Consider the following 20383-nt stretch of genomic DNA (forward strand, 5'->3'; position numbering starts at 1 on the left):
CTTTTGCATTTATAAAAAAAAAAATTCATTAATTAAATAAAAATATATAGCAATCAAATTGTTTAACTACTTCCATAAACCTAAAGTTCAAATGCTGAATAAATTTACATCTAAAGTAAACAGACGAATGTAAATATTTTTATTCCGTGGAGTCTATGTGTGTTACAAATACGCAGATAATGAAGGTAGAGCTTAAATTTACAAGGAAGTAAAATGACGCACCTGCTTAAGAATTAAGATTAAGGTAAGAAGTAAAAAGGAGGTTCAGGTGTGAGGGACAGGAAGGAAGCAAAAAACAGGTTGCCAGTAGGTACACTCTGTTGGGCTTATTCGAGTAGAACCCGCAACTACATTATAACATTCATGGCCATCAACGTCATCAGATTCAGTAGTTCATCACTCACGATTCTCATGACTTTTAGTCAAGTTTTTTAGTGACTTTTATTTCACAAAAAATTTTATTATTTGTTTTTTATTTCCAAGTGCGCAAATCAGACACAAATCTTCAACATTTCGGAAGTTCCAAGTTGTTTTGATGTTACCAGTCCTGGTGTTCTTTAAAGAACTGAACAAGAGGATGAATAAATCGACTTTAAAACCGATTTCGTGACTCCAAAAAATTGTTTATTTTTTTTTGGAGTATTTAAGTACTAAAACAAGGTGCTGCCACCTGAATGTAACAGAATCACTAAATCGGAGAGCACAGCAACAGGTCTCGAGGTCCAAGGGTTGGTCGGTGTCCCTCCCACCACCCTGAAGAGCCGGTTTTAACCATAGAGAGATGGATCGCGCATGCGCTAATACTTTTCCTCTTTTGAACTTATCCATACTCTTCTTTTTCTAACTGCTCGTCGAAGTAAAGGGAAAAGGCCCGCAAATACGGTCTGTCTGAGCTTTGCGCATGATCAAAGCCAACACTAACTTGTTTATCTTTCTTTCTCCACCATTGCATCCAAAAGTTTTTTTTTATTTAAACGTCTTTCCCGCGTCTCTTAGTCCTGCCTCCCAAGAGTTAGTATTTTTTTCACAGACCGCCAACACGATCAGTCATATCAGTACCCGCGGAGACATCAACAGAGAGTGTGTGTTATACGAGTTATCAAAAGTTTTCATTTTTATTCATTATACCGGTAATTATTAAATACATTTTATCCAAATATCTATGGAATATACAACGTGCATATTGGTGGTGACCAGTGCAATGAGGATCTAGTCTCAATAAAGGTACGTATTGTTAAATCAATTTATTCATTTAATATTTTTTCTACTATTAATAAATATTCTTCTAAATTTATTACACCTCAAAAAAATGATTCTATTAAAATGTATTGAAATAGAGTTTTAAAAAATTCTTTTTAAATTATGTTAATTTTTGGAGGCCGTCAAAATCAAATATTTGATTATGAACATAAAAAAAAATTGAAGGTAAAAAAGGAAGGTATTATAAAATATATGGGTCGAATGTGTGTTAGAGTTTTCAAAGAAATAATGTGTATGAATTTGGGTAGTGATTTCAACGTATGGAAAGAAGTGATGTGAGAATGTAAGAATGATTTCGAATACTTGAAGTCTAAAGTACATTTACTTATTGCCGATGTTTCCATGTAAATAAAATATCATCGATAACATTATTTATTGAGAATTCGATGATCGGTGTACAGAATAATCGAAAATTGTGATTCCACACATGTCGATCATTGTAAAAGGGAAGAGAGACGGGAGAAATGAACGAGACGGACGATACGTGCGCGTGTATATGCGTAAAGAAAAATCGCGTGACGGGAATATAACGACTTGGAGGTCTTTTGAGAATATCCCAAGACATTCTAAAGACTCTTTAGATGATATTAGAAAAGATAGAATTTCAATTCATAACTTATGATGGATATTCGTAGAATAGCTTTGCGTTTGATCATTTTAAAAACTTGATTTTCAAACTGGTTAAAATATAATTATTGTCATTAAATTGTCATGTTGATTTTTCAATAACATATTTGTGAACATAATGAACGAAAAAAAGAAAACATTGATGGAGTTTAAGGCATTCAATGCACCTTATAAAGTTATCATTTTTGTCGAGTCGAACAATGGAGTATGATGCGATGAACTCACGAGTTCACACCTGTATAAAGTATAGGTATATAAGGCTATATTTAAGTACTTTATTTCATTCTATTGTATATTTTTTTAACCAAACACATTTAGTCACATCTAGAGACAATAATGATTATTTAAATAATATTTAGTTATCAAGAAAAATTATTTATTTATTTTTTAACTTGATTTTAAAATGCCCTGATTAAGTATTTATATGTAAAACAAAAGGTATGTTCGAATAATATTAAATAGTTTCCTCATTTTTTTTCGTCCTGGAATACAGCCTCGGCAACCTAATGAAATTCAAGATGTACCAATATTTGGAGGAGAGATCGGCCGAGGTACTTTCACCGTTCAAAATTCGGTCATTACACCTCTTGTAAATAATTTATGGCTAAATGGTCTTTCAATCATTAAAGTGTCGACAATAATCAATGTACGTAATATATTATTAAAGATCTATACATAAAAGTTTAGTAGATAAATCACAGTAGAATGTTGCTACTTGATGTTAACGATTTCATTTAAAAAAAACGAACATGTCGAAAACCTTTTATATTGTTAAACCAACGCTTTTAAATTCATATTCATTGACTGTTCAAATGATTCTATTGTGACTTGGTGTAATTGAAAGAGTTGATTATACAAAATTATTTTTGAAATCATTCTGTGGATTTTTTCTTAATATCATTTACATGATTTCCAATAGCTTGTAAAAGTTTTGAATACGAAGTGTTTCGTACACTCATTGTCACAGTATCAATTACAATATCTTGGCACAACTCTCAGACACGTGCATTTATTTCATTTGCATTTTTTCTTCCAAGAGCTAGTGTACTTTTATTGCTTGTGGTTACTTTCGCGGTCGTGGTCTCTTGCCAACCACATAGCTAATGTCGAATTGGGTAGTTCTTCTGATGAATAATAATCACTTGATGAGCCAACGATTCCGGAAACGTCCTTGAGACGTCTGACTATTGTAGGATATTATCTAAATTGGCACATAGAGTAATCATTTATTCTTTTTCTCTCTATCCCTATTCGGTTTAATGTATCAGGACTAATATGTCGGTGTACTATTTTATACCACTAGGGCCTTGATCCGCCTTACAGTTGCTTTTTTTCTTTTTTTTCTCTCATTTCGCAATGGAGAATAAATTAGAATAAGATATGAATTTATAAATAAATATGGTTAGCTTGTTTATAAGTAATCAAATAATATATTATTTATTTATCAAAATTTTTTATTCATTTCTTTAAGATTCAAAATAATTTTATTTTTATCTCCAATCAATACTTATATTAAACAAATGAAATACTAGTCATTGAGGTAGTTGAAAAAAAATTAATTTAAATGAAAATAATTAAATTGGATAGAAGAAATACTTGAATGGTGAATGATTAGGAGAAAAGAATATTACTCAGTGATTGTTCAATAAAATATTTGTTCACCATATCAATTAATTTTTTATTCATTCAATTGAACAGGTCAATAGATTCAACAAAAAGTTAATATATCGTTTGGTCATAATAACAGTTGTTGAAATATTGTAAGATTGAAGAATGTATGCACGTGAAATCGGGTATATTGCATCGTAGGTTTTTAAGTAGCTACGTGCCAACGCCTAGACAGCAAAGGTTCTGACTTGATCGCGCGACACTTTCACTTTATTAGATAGGCACATACGCGTGGACCCGTTCGCCGGCCTCGGTAAAATTGTTGTCGAATGGTTCTTTTCTGCTCTTACCGGTTCGATTACTTTTCTCAACTTTATCAGGTCACATTTTTATAATCAACCAAAATTTATTTTAGTTTTCAAGATCGATAAAAATAGTTTAGTAAATATGAGATTGTAAGGTCATAAAAATAGAAATATAGATTAAGTTAAAAAATGTAAACCTTGCACAATATTTTTTTTGCATTAATAACATATATGTGCAGATTTATTTTATGTGAACAGAAGTCTTGTTTCGTTACACCTGACTACACTTCGCGACGGCCTAGACATTTCTTAGTGATGACGAGAACCATCATCTGAATAGGTTTCTGTTTAGAAAGGGAGAGTGAAACCATTTAGGACCTGTAGGATAGGTAGGGTCAGCCTCTAATTTTTTTTTTCTTCTTTTATTTGATATTCAATGGAGGAATGATGATCGCTTGTTTCCTATCGTTTTATTTTATTACGAAAAAATAAAAGATCGTGTTCAGAATAAAACAATCTCAAATAATAAAATTATTCATTTTGTTTTCAACATTTCAAGGCAATCGAAAATCTTCAATTCAACTTTCATAAAAGAGAAGTTTAACATTTATTTATTTATTGAATTTTTTTTTTTATTGAATAAGATAAATTGGAAGATTGGAAAAATGAAATAAATAGAAAGGAAAATGAGCCTGTTTGTAATGAAAGTAGTAAAACAATTAAAAAAAACTTCCGCTACTTTGCAAACATTCAAATTACTAGATCTATATAATTAAAATGTTTCAGTACAAAGTTTAATTTGCTCTGACAAATATATAATATTGTTGGTCTCATTGGCTGCTAATATCCCCTATGTAATTATTGAAACTGAAATTCATTAAAAGGAAATAATAAAATATAGGAGTAGTGAATGAATAAAGTACGAAACTAAAAGCATTTAAATGCGGTAATATCATCATCAACTATCCAACGTATAATCACAAATAATTAACAGCAACTCTGATGATTGTGCAATTAACGTTTGACATCTCAAATTCATTTTCTCTAAGTAAGTATACTTGGATTATCTACAATATTCTATCAATTTTGAATATTTATTCACAGAGTTCTTTCATTTTATGCATTAAAGAGTTTGATTTTATCAATTATTCCATCATTTATGTATCCAGCTAGAAATAAATCAGTATCTAACATTAATTTTTTATCAAATTATTTTCAATTATAAATTCTGTTAATGCAAAAAGGTGGAAAGCTTGAATTTATAAATAAACTAATTGTAGAAAAATTATAATTAATATTATTTTAGCTAACATGTTTTATGTAAGCGGTAAAAAGGAGAGTAACTTTACTAGTATCGCCAATCATATGCGCATTTTTTTTTTTTTTGATAAAACAATTACGGAGAAATTTGTGATTTTTATGTGATAAGATGTAGTTTAACATAATTATTTCTAAATTATATATTCAATTTTATTATACCACTTTTAACCAAAAAAATGTTTCATTTCATCACGACTTTCAAGGAAAAATTTTTTTGTGCAACATTTTTTTGATTATATTCATGGAAAAATTTTATGGCAATTTTTTTTCAATCAATATTTACTCATTCTCTATGCTAACGATTATCGTTTAAAATGACGTTTAACTGTTTTTTTTATCAAATTAATCTAAACTTCCATGAAAAATGTAATCATCCAACATTAGCTCATCCTTTTTTCTCTAAAGTACTGTTAAAAGTGACGTTGAAATTTCTTATCAACATTAGCACCAAGTTGCATGACAAATTAACTCATTTGACATTTACTCATTTTTTGTTCGTATAACCGTTGTTGTCTAGTGGGACGTTATCATCCATTAATAAAAGACATGTCATTCATCAGATAGATTTAGGATTTCTCGTGTACCATCTGTACTATGACGTGGTATCTTCAAGGTCAATAATCCACAAGTTCTTTGATGCACTTGTCTTAATCATTTTTATATGTCAAATAATAATTTGCGGTGACTTTGACCAACTTAAAATATCCGGTTCCAGTTATTTACCGTTTCAAATATTTTATGCAAAATTGACATGATTAATTGATATAATCGACTCGAATTAAAATATAGATTGTTCTTAAGAGAGAACTGCAAGGTCATTTAGATCAACCAGCCAACGCACTTTCATATCTTAAAGGTATAGTGCAATAATATGAACAGTGGCTGTCACCCAAAAGACAATCTTATATATAGTATGAGATTAATTTTCACCATTAATTGCGTGCAAAGCTCAACTGTATTAGATTATTACTACACGACTTTCCCTGAAGTGAATTATAGCTTGTTAATTGGCATATATACCGATAAAATAAAAAAAAGAAATATATCTTTTCTCTAATTGTATAAAAAGTATGAGTTGCGTTACGGATAACATGATGTAATACATGATAAATTAATATTAATATTTTATACTAAATTTAAAGACGATCAAGAACAAATTATAATAAACATCTCTAACAACTTTCTTCCGGATTCTCGATAGCAGGGAAAATCTCACATACAAGAGATCGCGTGAAAACAGTAAAAAATACGAAGAAAAAGTCCCCCCAGCTTCCTACTGACAGGTTTTCGGAATGTTGTCGAACAACATTGTAACTTTTCTTTATCACCTATGTTTACTTCCGACATTTTTAATTATTTTTCCGGCTTTGACTACTGTCAATTTTAATGCAAACGTTGGATTCTGAACTGTATGGACCAAGAATGCTGATTATGTCTTAGATGGAATTTGAAAAAAAGACTTTGAAAGAGAGCGATGGTGTAAAAAAAAATATATGTACATTTAGATGGATATATATTGTATCTATATCATGATATAAATTGATTACATAACCATTTGTTAGTAAGAAAAACCACAGAGACCCTGTAGCAGTAGAACATGTTGCAAGTTTGTCCTACTTTCTAATCAAGCAGAGACATTATTTTTCACATGTTTTATGCAAAAAATTCTTTTTGAATATCTCCAATAAAACATCAATCACTTTAATTCAAAGACGAATAACAAATACCCATAGAATGAAAACGATAGGTAAAAAATTAACTCGTTTGTCAGTAATAATATTTTTAAAAAATATCTGATTAATCATTAATACTGATAATTTTGCATATGTTAACAGCACCAATGATGTGATAATTAATTTTAAATGCCTTCTTTAATTAATTATTATATCAGATTATTTTTATTAAGGATTTATAACTACATTTTATTATTAATTTAATAGAACTCTTTATTGAGCGGCATAGCAACAAACTTGTTACTTCATGTTAATTTAATCTATTTCGAACCGCAAAAGGAATCGTGGCGAAGGATAGAAGAATCTGCACATCTAACTGGAATTAAATCCGGGAGTTTTCTGTCAGTACGCGGATGTTTTTTCTAGTAAGCCATTGGGTGTACTTATCTCTAGTGTCTTTAATCCGGTCATTTTATCGAATAACATTGAAGCTATCAAGTAAAATAATTTTTTTACTCCGATCATGATGTTGTGCAATTTTTTCGCAATATCTAAATAATCAACCTGGGCTATAACAGGTTTTTTTTTTCAAAAACCAAGTATTTTTTTTATCAAATTTAATCAACGAAATTTTTTTAAATGAATAAAATACAAATAGATTTTTAATGATTATAAAAAAAAAAATGGGTTTTTCATGATAATTTCTTTTTTTTATTTCGAGTAATAAATATACTCGAAAGTTCAAAGATTTATTGTCAACTTTCCTTTAGTCAGTTGTAAAGAAAATGATAGTTAATTAGAAAAGTATATATTCTTCGGGAAAAGTCTCATCAGTAAATATACTTAAAACAGAAAACGGTAAATAAATAAGTAGGCAGATAATCGACACTAAATTATATTGGTACCCGTATGTGTTAAAAATACATGAATTATGATTACGGATTAGATATATTTAACTTTAACTCAAGAAAACGACTTTATTTATAATGCCATAATCCACCATATCCATTTCCACATAAAATCAAATGTGTCGGGATTAGCTTTGGAGTAAAAAAAAAAAAAAAGGAGAACTCTTTTGTGATCATTACTAGACAAACTAATTTATGTTACGTGCTTGTTATTAAACTGGATGTATGAAAAGTAATACGCTACATCGCGTGGGTGTATGTATTGTCTCGTAAAGAATGTAGAAAGTAAAGTATCTTGAGTAATGCAGAGAACAAAGTATAGGTTGTGGACGAGAACTCCGAGAACGGCAAGGATGGATGCGCCAATGGGAGGATCTTCTTCAACTATCCTCATGTTCTACGAAGCATGTCGTTGTAGAAAAGGTCATTCGATACATCTTATTTTTACCTCGACATTTATCATTCATTTTTTTCGCTATATAAGAAGAATTCTTTTAATTCTAATTGATCTCATTCCAGCACAATTAACAAATACTTCTTACATATTCTTCAAATAACTTTATAGTAAACTTCTTCAATGATTTTTCTACATCCTCTAAATACTTTCTAACTGAGTCCTGATGAATAATCAACCTTAGCAACAGGATACAATATTCCATCGACAATCAGAAAAGTAAGAGTTTCAAGATTTGATATGTTGGAATATAATTCAACAAAATTTCCTATTTGTATATCAATTCCTATGACTTTTAAAAGTATTTCAAAACTTTTATATCGTTATATTACTGGTATATGTGATGAGATGTTCGCGCGAAAGTTAAAGTTCAAAGAGTGTAGGTACGTTGGTGAAGATGAGTCTTCACGTGAGATTATGTTTAAAACATATACATAGAAAGGTGCATGCACACAAAATCAACGGATCTATCGTGGTGTATATAAGCTTTAGGTTGAGAAAAAAAATCTACCGGTTTGATTTTTTTATTTATTTATTAGCTGGAGTATGCTCGGAGCAACTCACGAACTCTGAAGAAGATGAAATAAAAGATTCCATTAGACATAAGACATGTAAATGTGTATGGCCCGTTAGTAGGTATTTCGTTGCGTCATTGTAAGATAACTTATTCGTTTCATACAAATTTAATCATTATGATAGAAAAAAATTTATCACTTTTACCTAATGAAAGGTATGTTTAAAAAATTTTTTCTCACCAGTATTTTTTGTACAAGTCATACTTAGTTAATAAGAGAGTATGATATTGTCATTAAATTAAGACAAATACCAGGGCAATGCCCGGTGATTTGTTGTTATTATAATCCAGAGCTTGTGTAACTGCGTTACTCACCATTCGCTTTGTTTTGTCAAGTAACTAAACGGGTGCAGGCAAACGATATCTCACGACCAAGCGACCGTAAGTTGCACTATGGTTAGTATTATGGCTTGGATCCTTTATTTAAAGAAATTAATTTTTCTAGCATTTCATCAGAATGGTGTGATAATTCGTCATGAAATGTAGAAAGTGATAATTTTTTTGTCCCTCTAATTTCAGAATATTTTTTCAATTAAAAATAATATTTCTCATGGTTTTAATAAGCAGGAGAATGGTAATAATTAGAGGATTGAAATGAAATATATTGGAACGAAAATTCTAGTCTCTCTAAAATTTAGATTCTAAAAAAAAAAACGTTATCGACTAGTCATGATTTCTTTGCAGTATAGCTGTGGAAGAAGCCCTTTCGGTGAATCAGTCCTTTGTGGCTGGGTTTCTCAGGGTCAACCACTTTTCGCATTTACAATATACATATATGCTTGCATGAGTGTTGGTCGTCTGCACTTTACTAAGTAATTTTGTTCCTTCAAACTTTTCATGGTGTAGTGAGAATATGACAAATACTCAACTCTATGTTATTTTAAAATTGTTTGGAAAATGTAAATATGATAACAATAATTGTCACTGAAAACGAAAATAGTGAATTAAGAATGCAGACATTTTTAAATAATGGGATAGTCTTGAAAGATGCTTGAAAAATTATGCGAGTCTTTTTTTCACTAAAAGGCATGTCTACAGACATGGCACATAAAAATTCAAGAACAAAGCAAAAAAGTCGTTAAAAAAGATATTTGTGGCTGAGAGAAATACCCTGAGATGTAGATGAAAACCAAATCTCAAGATGAAATATCACTTGGGAGCTAGAAATATGATGTTCCTTGGCATTCAAAAATATTTTTTCATCTTTTTAGAGGTGTAATATAAAACAAAACAAAAAAATAATAATTTAATCTCTAAATAATAAAATTTATTTCCAGATAATAGTGATACCCAGTTTTTGGAACTTATGACCAAAATAGTATAATACAATGTCGGACTCTGGTGGTACAGATAATCCAGCATTTAATAACTCTGATGAATACAATGCAACGAGTACGAACTTAGAAAATAGTCAAACAGAGAATCTCCAGCAGGAGCAAAAAGATAAGTCATTGCCTATAAGCAATGGTCATTCTTTCGTGTCAAAACACTATGTTGAGCCGAGTCAAAATACTCCAGAAGCTCAATACAAGACTGAAACCAGGATTGAAGTTCCTACTGAAGATAACAAAACTTCAAATACTATTAAAACCAATGGGATAAATGGGAATGGTAATAATAATGATTTAAGCTTTCTCAATTCAAGCATCACTAGTGGCCAAATAAACGGTAAGTTATACTCATTTCTATAGCCAATTCATAGTATATACAACACTGGTACCAGTCTAGAATAATATTCTAGTGTATTAAAAAATTTCTCCAACCATAAAAAAGTGTTTATTGCATTGCCATTTCCTTATTAGCTTTCAATTTAGATAGTTAGCAACTCCATAAACAATCTCCAAAATTTCTTAAGCATATTAGGTATCATGATTACATACAAATTTACAGTTAATTGCAAAATATCAATTGAATCCACAAGCAAATTCTAGGTCAGTGAAACCTGTGAGTTCTTGACGATATGTACCACGACTCACTTGTTGCTCTGTACCGCATTCTTTACTCTCCTCCTATTTGACAATTCGATGAGGGTCAGGAAGTTTCAAGTTTCACCCAAACGCATACATGCACATGTGACCTTGATCTTACGATTGATGTTGGCAGATGGTAAGAAGGAGCAAATTGAGGCCGTGAATTTGGAACTGGTATCAATGAGACCTTATACTGGGAATAATTTGCAGACCAAGGGACAAGAAGCATGTGAGATACCAAGTGATCCTTATGAAGAATACTTTGTTCCTGTTAATGAACACCGAAAATATATCAGGTATCATCGATTCATAAGCTTGGATATATCACTTCAAGTTCTACTCTAGTGTGGCCTTACTCTATTTTATTTCAATTTCAATTGTTCACTGTTCACCAGCAGCCTGGCGTGACCACGATCGCACAAACTTAAACATAAATTTTCAGTCTCGTAATTTACCTTACATCACATTCATTTTTCATTCTTCATATCTTTTAATTTTAATTTTGTGGTCGTCAATCGTCAGTTCTTTTATTCATTCATTCGTTTTCACTGCTTCGGTTGAAGCCAATCAAGAAATAATATTATTAATAAAAATAATAATCATAATAATAATCAGCTTCGGTATGTAAAATAAAAAAAAAGATGAATCTTCACATGAAAGTTGTGTTCGAAAAAAAGTTATTCTCATAATCCCCAACAAAATTAGCAGCAATCCAAGTGCAGAGGTTGAAACCACCGTGGCTGGTGTCCGTTTTGATTTGGGACCGGGTGTTGGCCGCGAAGGACTAAGCCTGAGAGACCCGGCCGCTGGACTTGTCGACTATTCCCACTGGCTCAAGGCCTTAAGGTACATCAAAGGAGTGCTTTGAGTTGGCGACAATTTGGAGAGGACGATGAGTCAAGCGACACTAACCCCCTTCGCTTTCAATTTAAAATTCATGACCATAGGGTTGATGCACGTAGAAAATCAGAGGAATAACGATGAGTCCACTGAGAAGGATCATGATCCTTCAAAACAAAACAAAAATGCACATTTAGATATTTAATAACCCTGGGAAGCTTTTAATGATGTTCCTAACTTATTTTAAGATGCATATGAAATGTCAATAGGCTGTACAGATATTGCTTTGGAAATTTAGAAAAAAAAAATTAACAAAAAAAAAATGATCTTAATTTTAATATTTTATGTTTCAGAGGTGAAAAACTCTATGTCACAAAGGATAAAAGATCGAAAAGTTCGTATTGGCGAAGAATAGCATGCTGGGGTTTTGGATTAAGTGTATTAGCAGTTGCTCTTATAATTGCTATTTTAGCAGGCAGTAAGATATTTTGTAAAGTTTATTTTACTGTTAATGTGAATGAATGAGAAGTTTGATGTTATCGTAAAATGTTTTAGCTGGTGTAATTTTAACTCAAGAAGCTACGCAACCGCTGGATAATGAGCATCAACGGTCACTTGACGATGTTAATGCTGCCGGAAGTCAAGAGTTTATTAAAAACCCACCGTCTAGTCCACCGCCGGAAACGTCTACTTTCCCACCATGGCGAACAACTGATGAGACCATGTTGAAAACAGTACCTAACGCACTAGAAGGAAGTATTTGGTTGGATAACCTTATGTGGAATGATGATCTGATGGATGTTAAAACACGAGTTTATCGAGATGTTGCCAGCGAAATAGAAGATAATCTAAGCAATATGATTGACACAGAAGGAACAAGGACTATGATTAAAATTTATAATATTACCAAACATGGCCAGGTAATGTTTAGAATTGGTAATCCACCAGTAATTCAACCCGATCTTCTTCAGGGTAAAATAGAAAAAATGCTTCGTCAAAATGGTAACATGATTGGAAAGTACCATCTTAGCAGAATGCATGTCAAACATTTGATAGATGAATGCCAGTATGAAAATTTGAATTGTTCAGAACTTTGTCAGTTTGACTACGCCAAAGGCATATTTGCATGTGGTTGTTTGCCGGGAAAAATGCTTGATGCCCTGGGAGTAAATTGTATAGATGAAAGTGATTTAAGTAATATTGATATGGTTGCTGAAGAACCTAAATCAACGAGTCAAGAAATGATTCAAGGTCGTGGTAGAGCTCCGGAACAATCATTTGAGCCAGAGGGAGATCATGATCACTGGATGCATCATCACTATCATTATGATAATGAACAGTCATTTACAGATTCAAGTATAGATAAAAAAGATGAAACTAGTTTAAAAACAATGTTAACAATGAATGACGAACCTAAATATGAATTAAATCCATCATCCGAGCCTAATGATGAACCAAAATCTCAGCAAGAAGAAATATCAAAAACTGTTGTTAGGCCCACTGTGGAAACAAAAACGACTCCAGATTTTAATTTTGAATCAAAGTTTGCAACAGAATCAACGTTCAAGCCACATTTTGAAGAATCAACACCTGAAATAAAAATAAGTTCTAATGTTGACCCACTTCCTGAAGAAGAATCAACAATGATACCTAGCGTTGAACCTGAAACTAATATGGAAATGGATGTCAAACATGAAACCGAGGCAGAAATGACATTGAAATCAACTACTGAGTCAAAATTAATATCAGAACCAGCAACAGAACATATGGAATCTCATTCAGAGTTAGAAACAACCGTAAGTTCTATGACTGAAATGGAATTAGGATTAGAAGCAACATCAGAAATGAACTTGGAAGAAAAATCGCATCCAGAACCAACAATGGAATCACATCCTAAGCAAGAGTCAAATTCAGAGGAGTCAATGAACAGAAATCCTCAGATGAAGTTTGATCAAGAATCAATGACAGTTTCTCCAGTTGATGAAACATCCACACCAATGTTGTTATCAGAGATAACTATGAAACCAGAATCAACTACAAAATTAATGACTGAATCAACCTCTCAATTAAATTCAGAAACGACTCCTGTTGAACCTAAACTTGAAGAAGAGCCAACATTAACATCTGTTATTGAACCTGAATTTGAACCAGAGCCATCATTAAAACCTGTGATTATGATAGACTCAGAAGAAAAATCTCACATGCCTTCAAGTTTCGAGCCAATTGAGCCTGAAGAAATGTTAGAAGAGCCAAAATCTATGACTGAATCAAACATGAGCTCTCAAGAAATAGAATATCATCCAGAATTAAATTCTGAAATGGATTCTTCAATTCCTTTCACAACAAAAACAACAATGATGTCTAGTGCTATAACTGAGAATCCTCCAAAAACGACTTCAATGATGTCTAGCGCTGTCACTGAAAATACTCCAAAAACAACTTCAATCATGTCTAGTGATGTAACTGAGAATATTTCAAAAACAACTTTGATGTCTGATATAGCTGATGTAACAAAATTCGTTCCAGATGAGGTAAAGACGACGTCAGAATCGATAGTGGAATTCAATCCGGAATCTAGAATTGAACAAGAATCCACGATGAAATCTGATATTGTGACTCAATTCAGTACAACTGAAATGGATGAAAAAGTGAAATCAACATTTGATTCAGTTACTCAAAGTGAATTGACGATGAATATGGATGGCAGTACTACTTCTGAACCTACAGAAAAACACATGGAACCTGAATTTAATTTTATGACAGAAGTAAAGTCGGAGACATCAACTATTGAATCTTCTACTGTATCAGATGTAGAACCTGAGACTACTGAAAAATTAAAATTATCGACGGAAATGGCGTTTGAAGTTACAAAAGATGTAAAGTCAAACCCTGAAGTTACTCAATCATTCTTTGTATCACCTACTATGGAAATAATGAATGCAACTGAAGCTAGTTCAGAGTTCCCACTTCCTGTAATACCATTAGGAATAAAACCAGAATTAGAGAAACACATGGACGACTTAACAAATATGACTGAAACTTCTACCACTATGATACCAGAAACCGTTGATATAACCACAAGTTTCGATTACATGAGTGATTTTGTTGATGATGATAACTCTGACAATCAAACAAAAATTGATGACTCTAACTTGCTTCATCCAGTAGATTTTATGAACACCACACATATGTTAGAAACAACAGAAGAAATTATTCAAGATAAGGAACATTCAATTAAGCCAGAAATTAATTCTACACATTCTTGGATGAATAACGATACCAACATTCCTCCGGAATTAATTCCAGAGAAAATAGATCCTTATGTTTTAATTAGAAATGCATTTAAAACATCAACTGAAAGCGTAGAAAGTACTACTGTTTCGGTAATGCATGAACTAGAATCTTCGTCTGAAAATACCAATGAAAAATTACCAGACATTCCAACAGCATTTGAGGAGAAACATTTTGAGAGTATGTCGCCATTTTTACCAGAAATAATTCGCGAGAAAGAAACAAAGAAAGCCCCAAGGCTAGATAAAGACGAACAGGATTTCCCAAATCCGTTTGAACCACATGTAGAGGATGTAATCATCCATCATCAAATTACAATGACACCACCTGCTGACGTGAACGGAACTGAGTTCACAGATGTAGCAAATAAGTCTCACCTGTCCCACGATGCTTACCAGACTGAAACAAGTCACCAAGAAAACATGGATATGACAGAAACAACGACTACTACAAATTCTCCACTTTTGATGACTCAAACGGACTTTGCAACTACTATACTTCCAGAAATTGATGAAGAAAAAATAGAAAATTCATCAACTGATAATATTATCAACCATACTACAGATAAAAATATTAATGACACGAATATTGAAATAAATGATGATATGACTATGAATATGAATAATAGTAAAAATAATGAAAGTATGGAAGAAATGAAAAATATTACCAATATAGAATCAACTACTTATATGGATGAAGAAATATTAGAAACAACCACAGCTCGAATGATGATGTCTACAGAAGCAGAACCTTCATCTGTGACTCTCATTAACGATGATGATTCTCCATTCCCAAATAAAGATGAAGATAATGCATTAGAAGATCAATATAATGACATAATTGAGGAAAGAATATCAAAAAAAATTGATGACACTTCTAATTTACGGAAGAAAAATTTTCTAATTAATAAATTAAATGGTAAATCAACGACTTTTAAAACTTTTAAAACTACTCCACCAATGGAAATGAGCGAATCAACTACTTTAATGGAAGACAATATGAGTACTGAAAAATTGACAACCATTGAAATGACAACTGAAAAACCTAAAGACGACAGTAAACTTACGACTGAAATACCAATAATGCCAGTAGAAATACAACAAGATATTTCAACAACTGAAGTAGTTGAGAAAACTGAATCAAGTATGATCAATCATTCTGTCAGCATGGTGGTAGATTCACCAAAAACAATTTTTTACATGTCGATGTTAGAAGCAAAAACTACCGCTCAAATACCAATCCTTCCTGAAGAATTATTAACTACAGAAATGAGCACGACTGAGAAGATGTCTAATGAAAGTGAATTTGTAACAACTCAAGCTATAGAAACTTCAACTGCTTCTTTTGAGAGTATAAAACCTGTTTCAGAAGTAATTATTGATGATGCAGAGCCGGAAATTTTTGACCACACTCATTTCTTCAGGACAACTGATTCAGTGCCACTTGAAAAAGATGAATTTGAAGATATTCCTGAAGAGAAACTCAAAATTATACCGTTAGATGTTGATGAGACTACTGATGTTACTAATTCCACTGATCATTTAACTATGAATGTTACAGAAACACCTAGTACAATGCAAACAATATTTATCTTAAATGATATGCCAACGAAGCCTAAAGAAAACATTTTTATTCCAAAATTAAAAATAACTGAAATAACTTCAGCATCTCATCAACCACCAGTAGCCCACAATAATAATCAGACAACTAATGCTACTGGTTCAGTAAAAATTCATTCAGCTACAAAAATTATTCCTGTCTATGAAAATATTGAAGATGATGTCGAAAATCCGATGATCAAACCGCTACATCCTATCAATAGTATTCTTCAGGTACCCAATTTGACAATAAATCAAAACACAGCGGAGAAAAATATGACAGAAAGTACATCAAAAGCGATGACAGCTACTTCACCAATGACTTTGAATGATAATTATTATGTGTTCTCAAAATGTACTGCTGGACAATTTCAGTGTATTAATGGGACGTCAAGAGATGGTGCTTATTGTGTGAGTCTTTCATCTAAATGTGACTCTGAGAATGATTGCTCCGACGCCTCTGACGAAATAAATTGCGAAATTGAAGGCTGTCCAGGTAACTTCCAATGTAAAAGTGGACAATGTCTTGGGCGTCATCTTGTTTGCAATGGAATTGCAGACTGTGATGATGGTAGTGATGAAGATAATTGTCAAAACTGGACCTGCCTGTTTGATGAATTTAAATGTCCAAATGGAAGATGTATTCCAGATCTGTGGCGATGTAATGGACGACCAGATTGTGAAGACCATCGTGACGAGTATTCATGTTCAAAGAGTTGCAGTAATGATGAGTATCTTTGCCCAAGCGAAAATTGGTGTGTTCCTCAAACGTGGCGTTGTAATGGAATAGAGGAATGTATTAATGGTGAAGACGAAAAACTCTGTGATTGTGGGTTAGAGCAGTTTAAGTGTGAAACTGGTGGTTGTATTGCGTTACAACAAGTTTGTGATGGCATTAATCATTGCCCAGACCATTCAGATGAATGGGATTGTTTGATGATGAATATGACATTAATAAAAAATACAACTGAAGAAGACATTGAGACTCAAATGCCAGTTGGTCAACCAGTTTTGTTAAAAATCAAACATAATGATGGTGATCGTCATTTAGTATGCTCTGATAATTGGATGAAAAACCACAGTGATATTTACTGTCAATCTCTTGGTTATTTTGGTTCTGAAGCTTTTGAAACCATGAAATATGAAAAGAATGAAAAACAAATCTTACGTTTGAAAGACAACTACGATATTACTCTGAATCTAGTAGGAAATTTAGAACTAAGTGATCGATGTGAATCGAATGAATTTGTTAAGATTTCTTGTCAAGAATTCACCTGTGGATCATCAGAAAATGAAGGACCTACAGCTCGACTAATAGGTGGTACACCAGCAGGTGATGGTCAATGGTCTAGTGTGGCATTATTAAAGGAAACGAAAAGCGGGGTTGTATGCACTGCCAGTGTCCTTGGACCTTTGCATGCTTTAGCAAGCTATTCATGTATTCACAAGTAGGTTTTCTATTATTAATTTCAAGAATCAAGCATACTTTTTGAATATCGTATTAATGAACTAATTTTATTTTTTCAGACACAGACAAAGTAGTAATTGGGAAATGCTAACCGGCCGAGAGCTACAAAAATCTGTAAAAGTGAAAAATATCATTCCGTACCCACAAGTTAAATATAATCAATTTTTGTATAATGATGATATCGCTTTAATTCAACTAGAAACTCCTTTAATATTATCACGAAATTTAAGTGCTATTTGTTTGCCGAATCAACAGTTCCAGGTAATTTAATAACGAGAATATGTCGATTTTAAAAATGCAATGATTTTAATTAAATTTCAATTATAGCCAAGAGCTTTATGCGTCACTGCTGGCTGGGGCTTTCCAACAAGTGGAGAAGTTAATTTAAAACTAAAATTCCTCCCAGTACCAATTTATAATACAGAGAAGTGTAATGCGACTAGTCATTATGCTGGGTTTATAACTAAAAGTAATATTTGTGCTGGATTTACTGGCACCGACAAAGGAACTTGTTATGTAAGTAATTTACATGTTAATATTTAAAAAAAGAAGAAGACAAAACCTGTTTACTAAATGTGAAAAATTTTTCTAGAATGACGAAGGTGCGCCTTTAATATGTGCTAGTGAAACTGGACAATGGGAATTACAAGGATTACTCAGTCATCACAGTAGATGTTCAAGAGATCATCCTGCTATTTATTCAAGTCTCACTCCAGTGATCTCTTGGTTACAACATTCAGTTCCTGCACTCCAAATGCGAATTTAAAATAAAGCTTTGTGCTTTTTTTTAATTAATATGAAGTCAAATCATAATTATTATTGTAATGATCTGTTAAAAAAATATTGATTCCTTATATGTCTTCCTTATTAAATTCTTCTCATAAGAAGAATGTGTAAATATTGTATAAAGCTATTTGTTCAATAAGATTTAAAATGTTTTTTTTTTAAATAAATATCCAGACTATTGAATAATAAATTGATGTTTAGAGATTAATTTTTTCACCTTCAATTAAATGTTATTAAAAAAAATGATATACCCATATGTAAGATTGTCCATCAATCTATAGATATTTGATGAAAGAATGAAAATTAAATATATAATTAATAAAAATATCCATCGCCATTATTATTTGATTAATGCTACAAAAGTAGACCTATTTAATTTATAAATTATTATTATTAGTTTATCTAATCATTAATTATTTTAACTTAAATATCTCTATCTAAACGTTTTGGAGGTGCAGCTGCTATTTCTGCAGCTGTAACAGCATTATCTAAACTAATTAATGTCTTCGTAATGGTGTCGATGATTTCATTATATTTGGAGAAGTATTGGTAAATATGTTCATTATGTTTACCATTGTCCTCATATAGCTTTAAATATTCCGCAGACAGATGCTCCAATTTTGGTGATAATTCAGGAATATTCTTAATTTTATCAATTTCTAAACAAGGCATCAATTCCTGGAGCTTATTAAATAATTCGAAATTCTTTTTCACATCATCCTCAACTGTCAGTAGAACTTCTAACTTAGCATCGGTATTTAAATCATTATCATCATATGAAGTATCCAACAATTCATTCAACTGAGGTAGTCGTTTAACCAATGCACTTGTTCTTTCTCGACCGGATAATGCAGATGAAATAAGAGTATTAACATGAAGTATATTGTCAATTACCGATGTTTCTGGGAGTGGATCATCAATTGATGGAGTAACTGCACCGTGAATCCGTTTTTCCAGTTCACTTATTCGTTCTTCCAAAGTTTCAATAGCATTCATGTTGATGACTTCACTTGAAGATTCTATAATAATAATAAAATATTACTTTTCACAATTCTATGGGTGCTACAAATAAAATTATCAATAATTTTGAATTTGAAAAGAGATTAACAATATAATGCTGAATATGGTTTCCAATAATATTAATTTTACCTTTCTTTTACAGTTTATGAGATGAATATTTTTCAATGCATAAAACTCAGTATAATCAATTGTGATAATATTGCGCAAATTATAGAGGGTTATACATTCCGTGATTATAATCAAACATTTAAAGAATCGATACTTGATTTTTGACAAATATTTATTATGTAGTAACGCGTTATGAAGAAGAAATAGATAACATCAATGTGTCAACAACTCGAATGAGATCAAATTTATGTAAAAAATTGAAAAGATTGCGGAATAAAAATGTACGTTGTTGACGATTAAACAAATTGGCAAGCGCTCTTAAAATGGAGGATAATTTTCCAAACTACATGGCTAAAATATGTCGATAAAAAAGTTAATTTTATCATAAATTGATATAAAAGTCGCTGTTTTTAGTACGCGAATCAACTACTTGACGCGCTAGGGTCTAAAACCATAAAATACAAAATGTCAGAAATGAAATAACAACTATATCAAATTTTGAATTTTAAATCAATAAATTGGTTATTTCTTTTGTTTTGAGGAACATTCTTTGTTAATTATATGATAGATTTG

The 20383-nt window shown here is 31.6% G+C and overlaps 2 protein-coding genes across 3 annotated transcripts; one reads left to right on the top strand and one right to left on the bottom strand.

Annotated features, from left to right (window-relative positions):
- Window positions 1-888: 888 nt before the first annotated feature.
- On the top strand, window positions 889-18695 carry LOC118065788 (uncharacterized). 2 transcript variants are annotated; one of them, XM_035081300.1, is made up of 9 exons: window positions 889-1224; window positions 10007-10397; window positions 10833-10995; window positions 11405-11545; window positions 11893-12017; window positions 12095-17876; window positions 17956-18157; window positions 18224-18412; window positions 18489-18695. In XM_035081300.1, exons 2-9 carry the CDS (start codon window positions 10058-10060, stop codon window positions 18660-18662), a joined length of 7116 nt encoding a protein of 2371 aa, XP_034937191.1. In that variant the 5' UTR covers window positions 889-1224; window positions 10007-10057; the 3' UTR covers window positions 18663-18695. The 2 variants fall into 2 exon arrangements, with proteins under 2 accessions (XP_034937191.1, XP_034937200.1); XM_035081309.1 differs by lacking the exon at window positions 11405-11545.
- On the bottom strand, window positions 18572-20339 carry LOC118065802 (uncharacterized). The gene is made up of 2 exons (XM_035081322.1): window positions 19832-20339; window positions 18572-19701 (listed from the first exon to the last, which is right to left on the bottom strand). Exon 2 carries the CDS (start codon window positions 19676-19678, stop codon window positions 19106-19108), a length of 573 nt encoding a protein of 190 aa, XP_034937213.1. The 5' UTR covers window positions 19679-19701; window positions 19832-20339; the 3' UTR covers window positions 18572-19105.
- Between the last annotated feature and the right edge of the window lie 44 nt (window positions 20340-20383).

Source organism: Chelonus insularis, unplaced genomic scaffold, assembly GCF_013357705.1.
Source record: "Chelonus insularis isolate UGA/USDA-ARS -01 unplaced genomic scaffold, ASM1335770v1 contig_121_pilon, whole genome shotgun sequence".
NCBI classification, from domain to species: domain Eukaryota; kingdom Metazoa; phylum Arthropoda; class Insecta; order Hymenoptera; family Braconidae; genus Chelonus; species Chelonus insularis.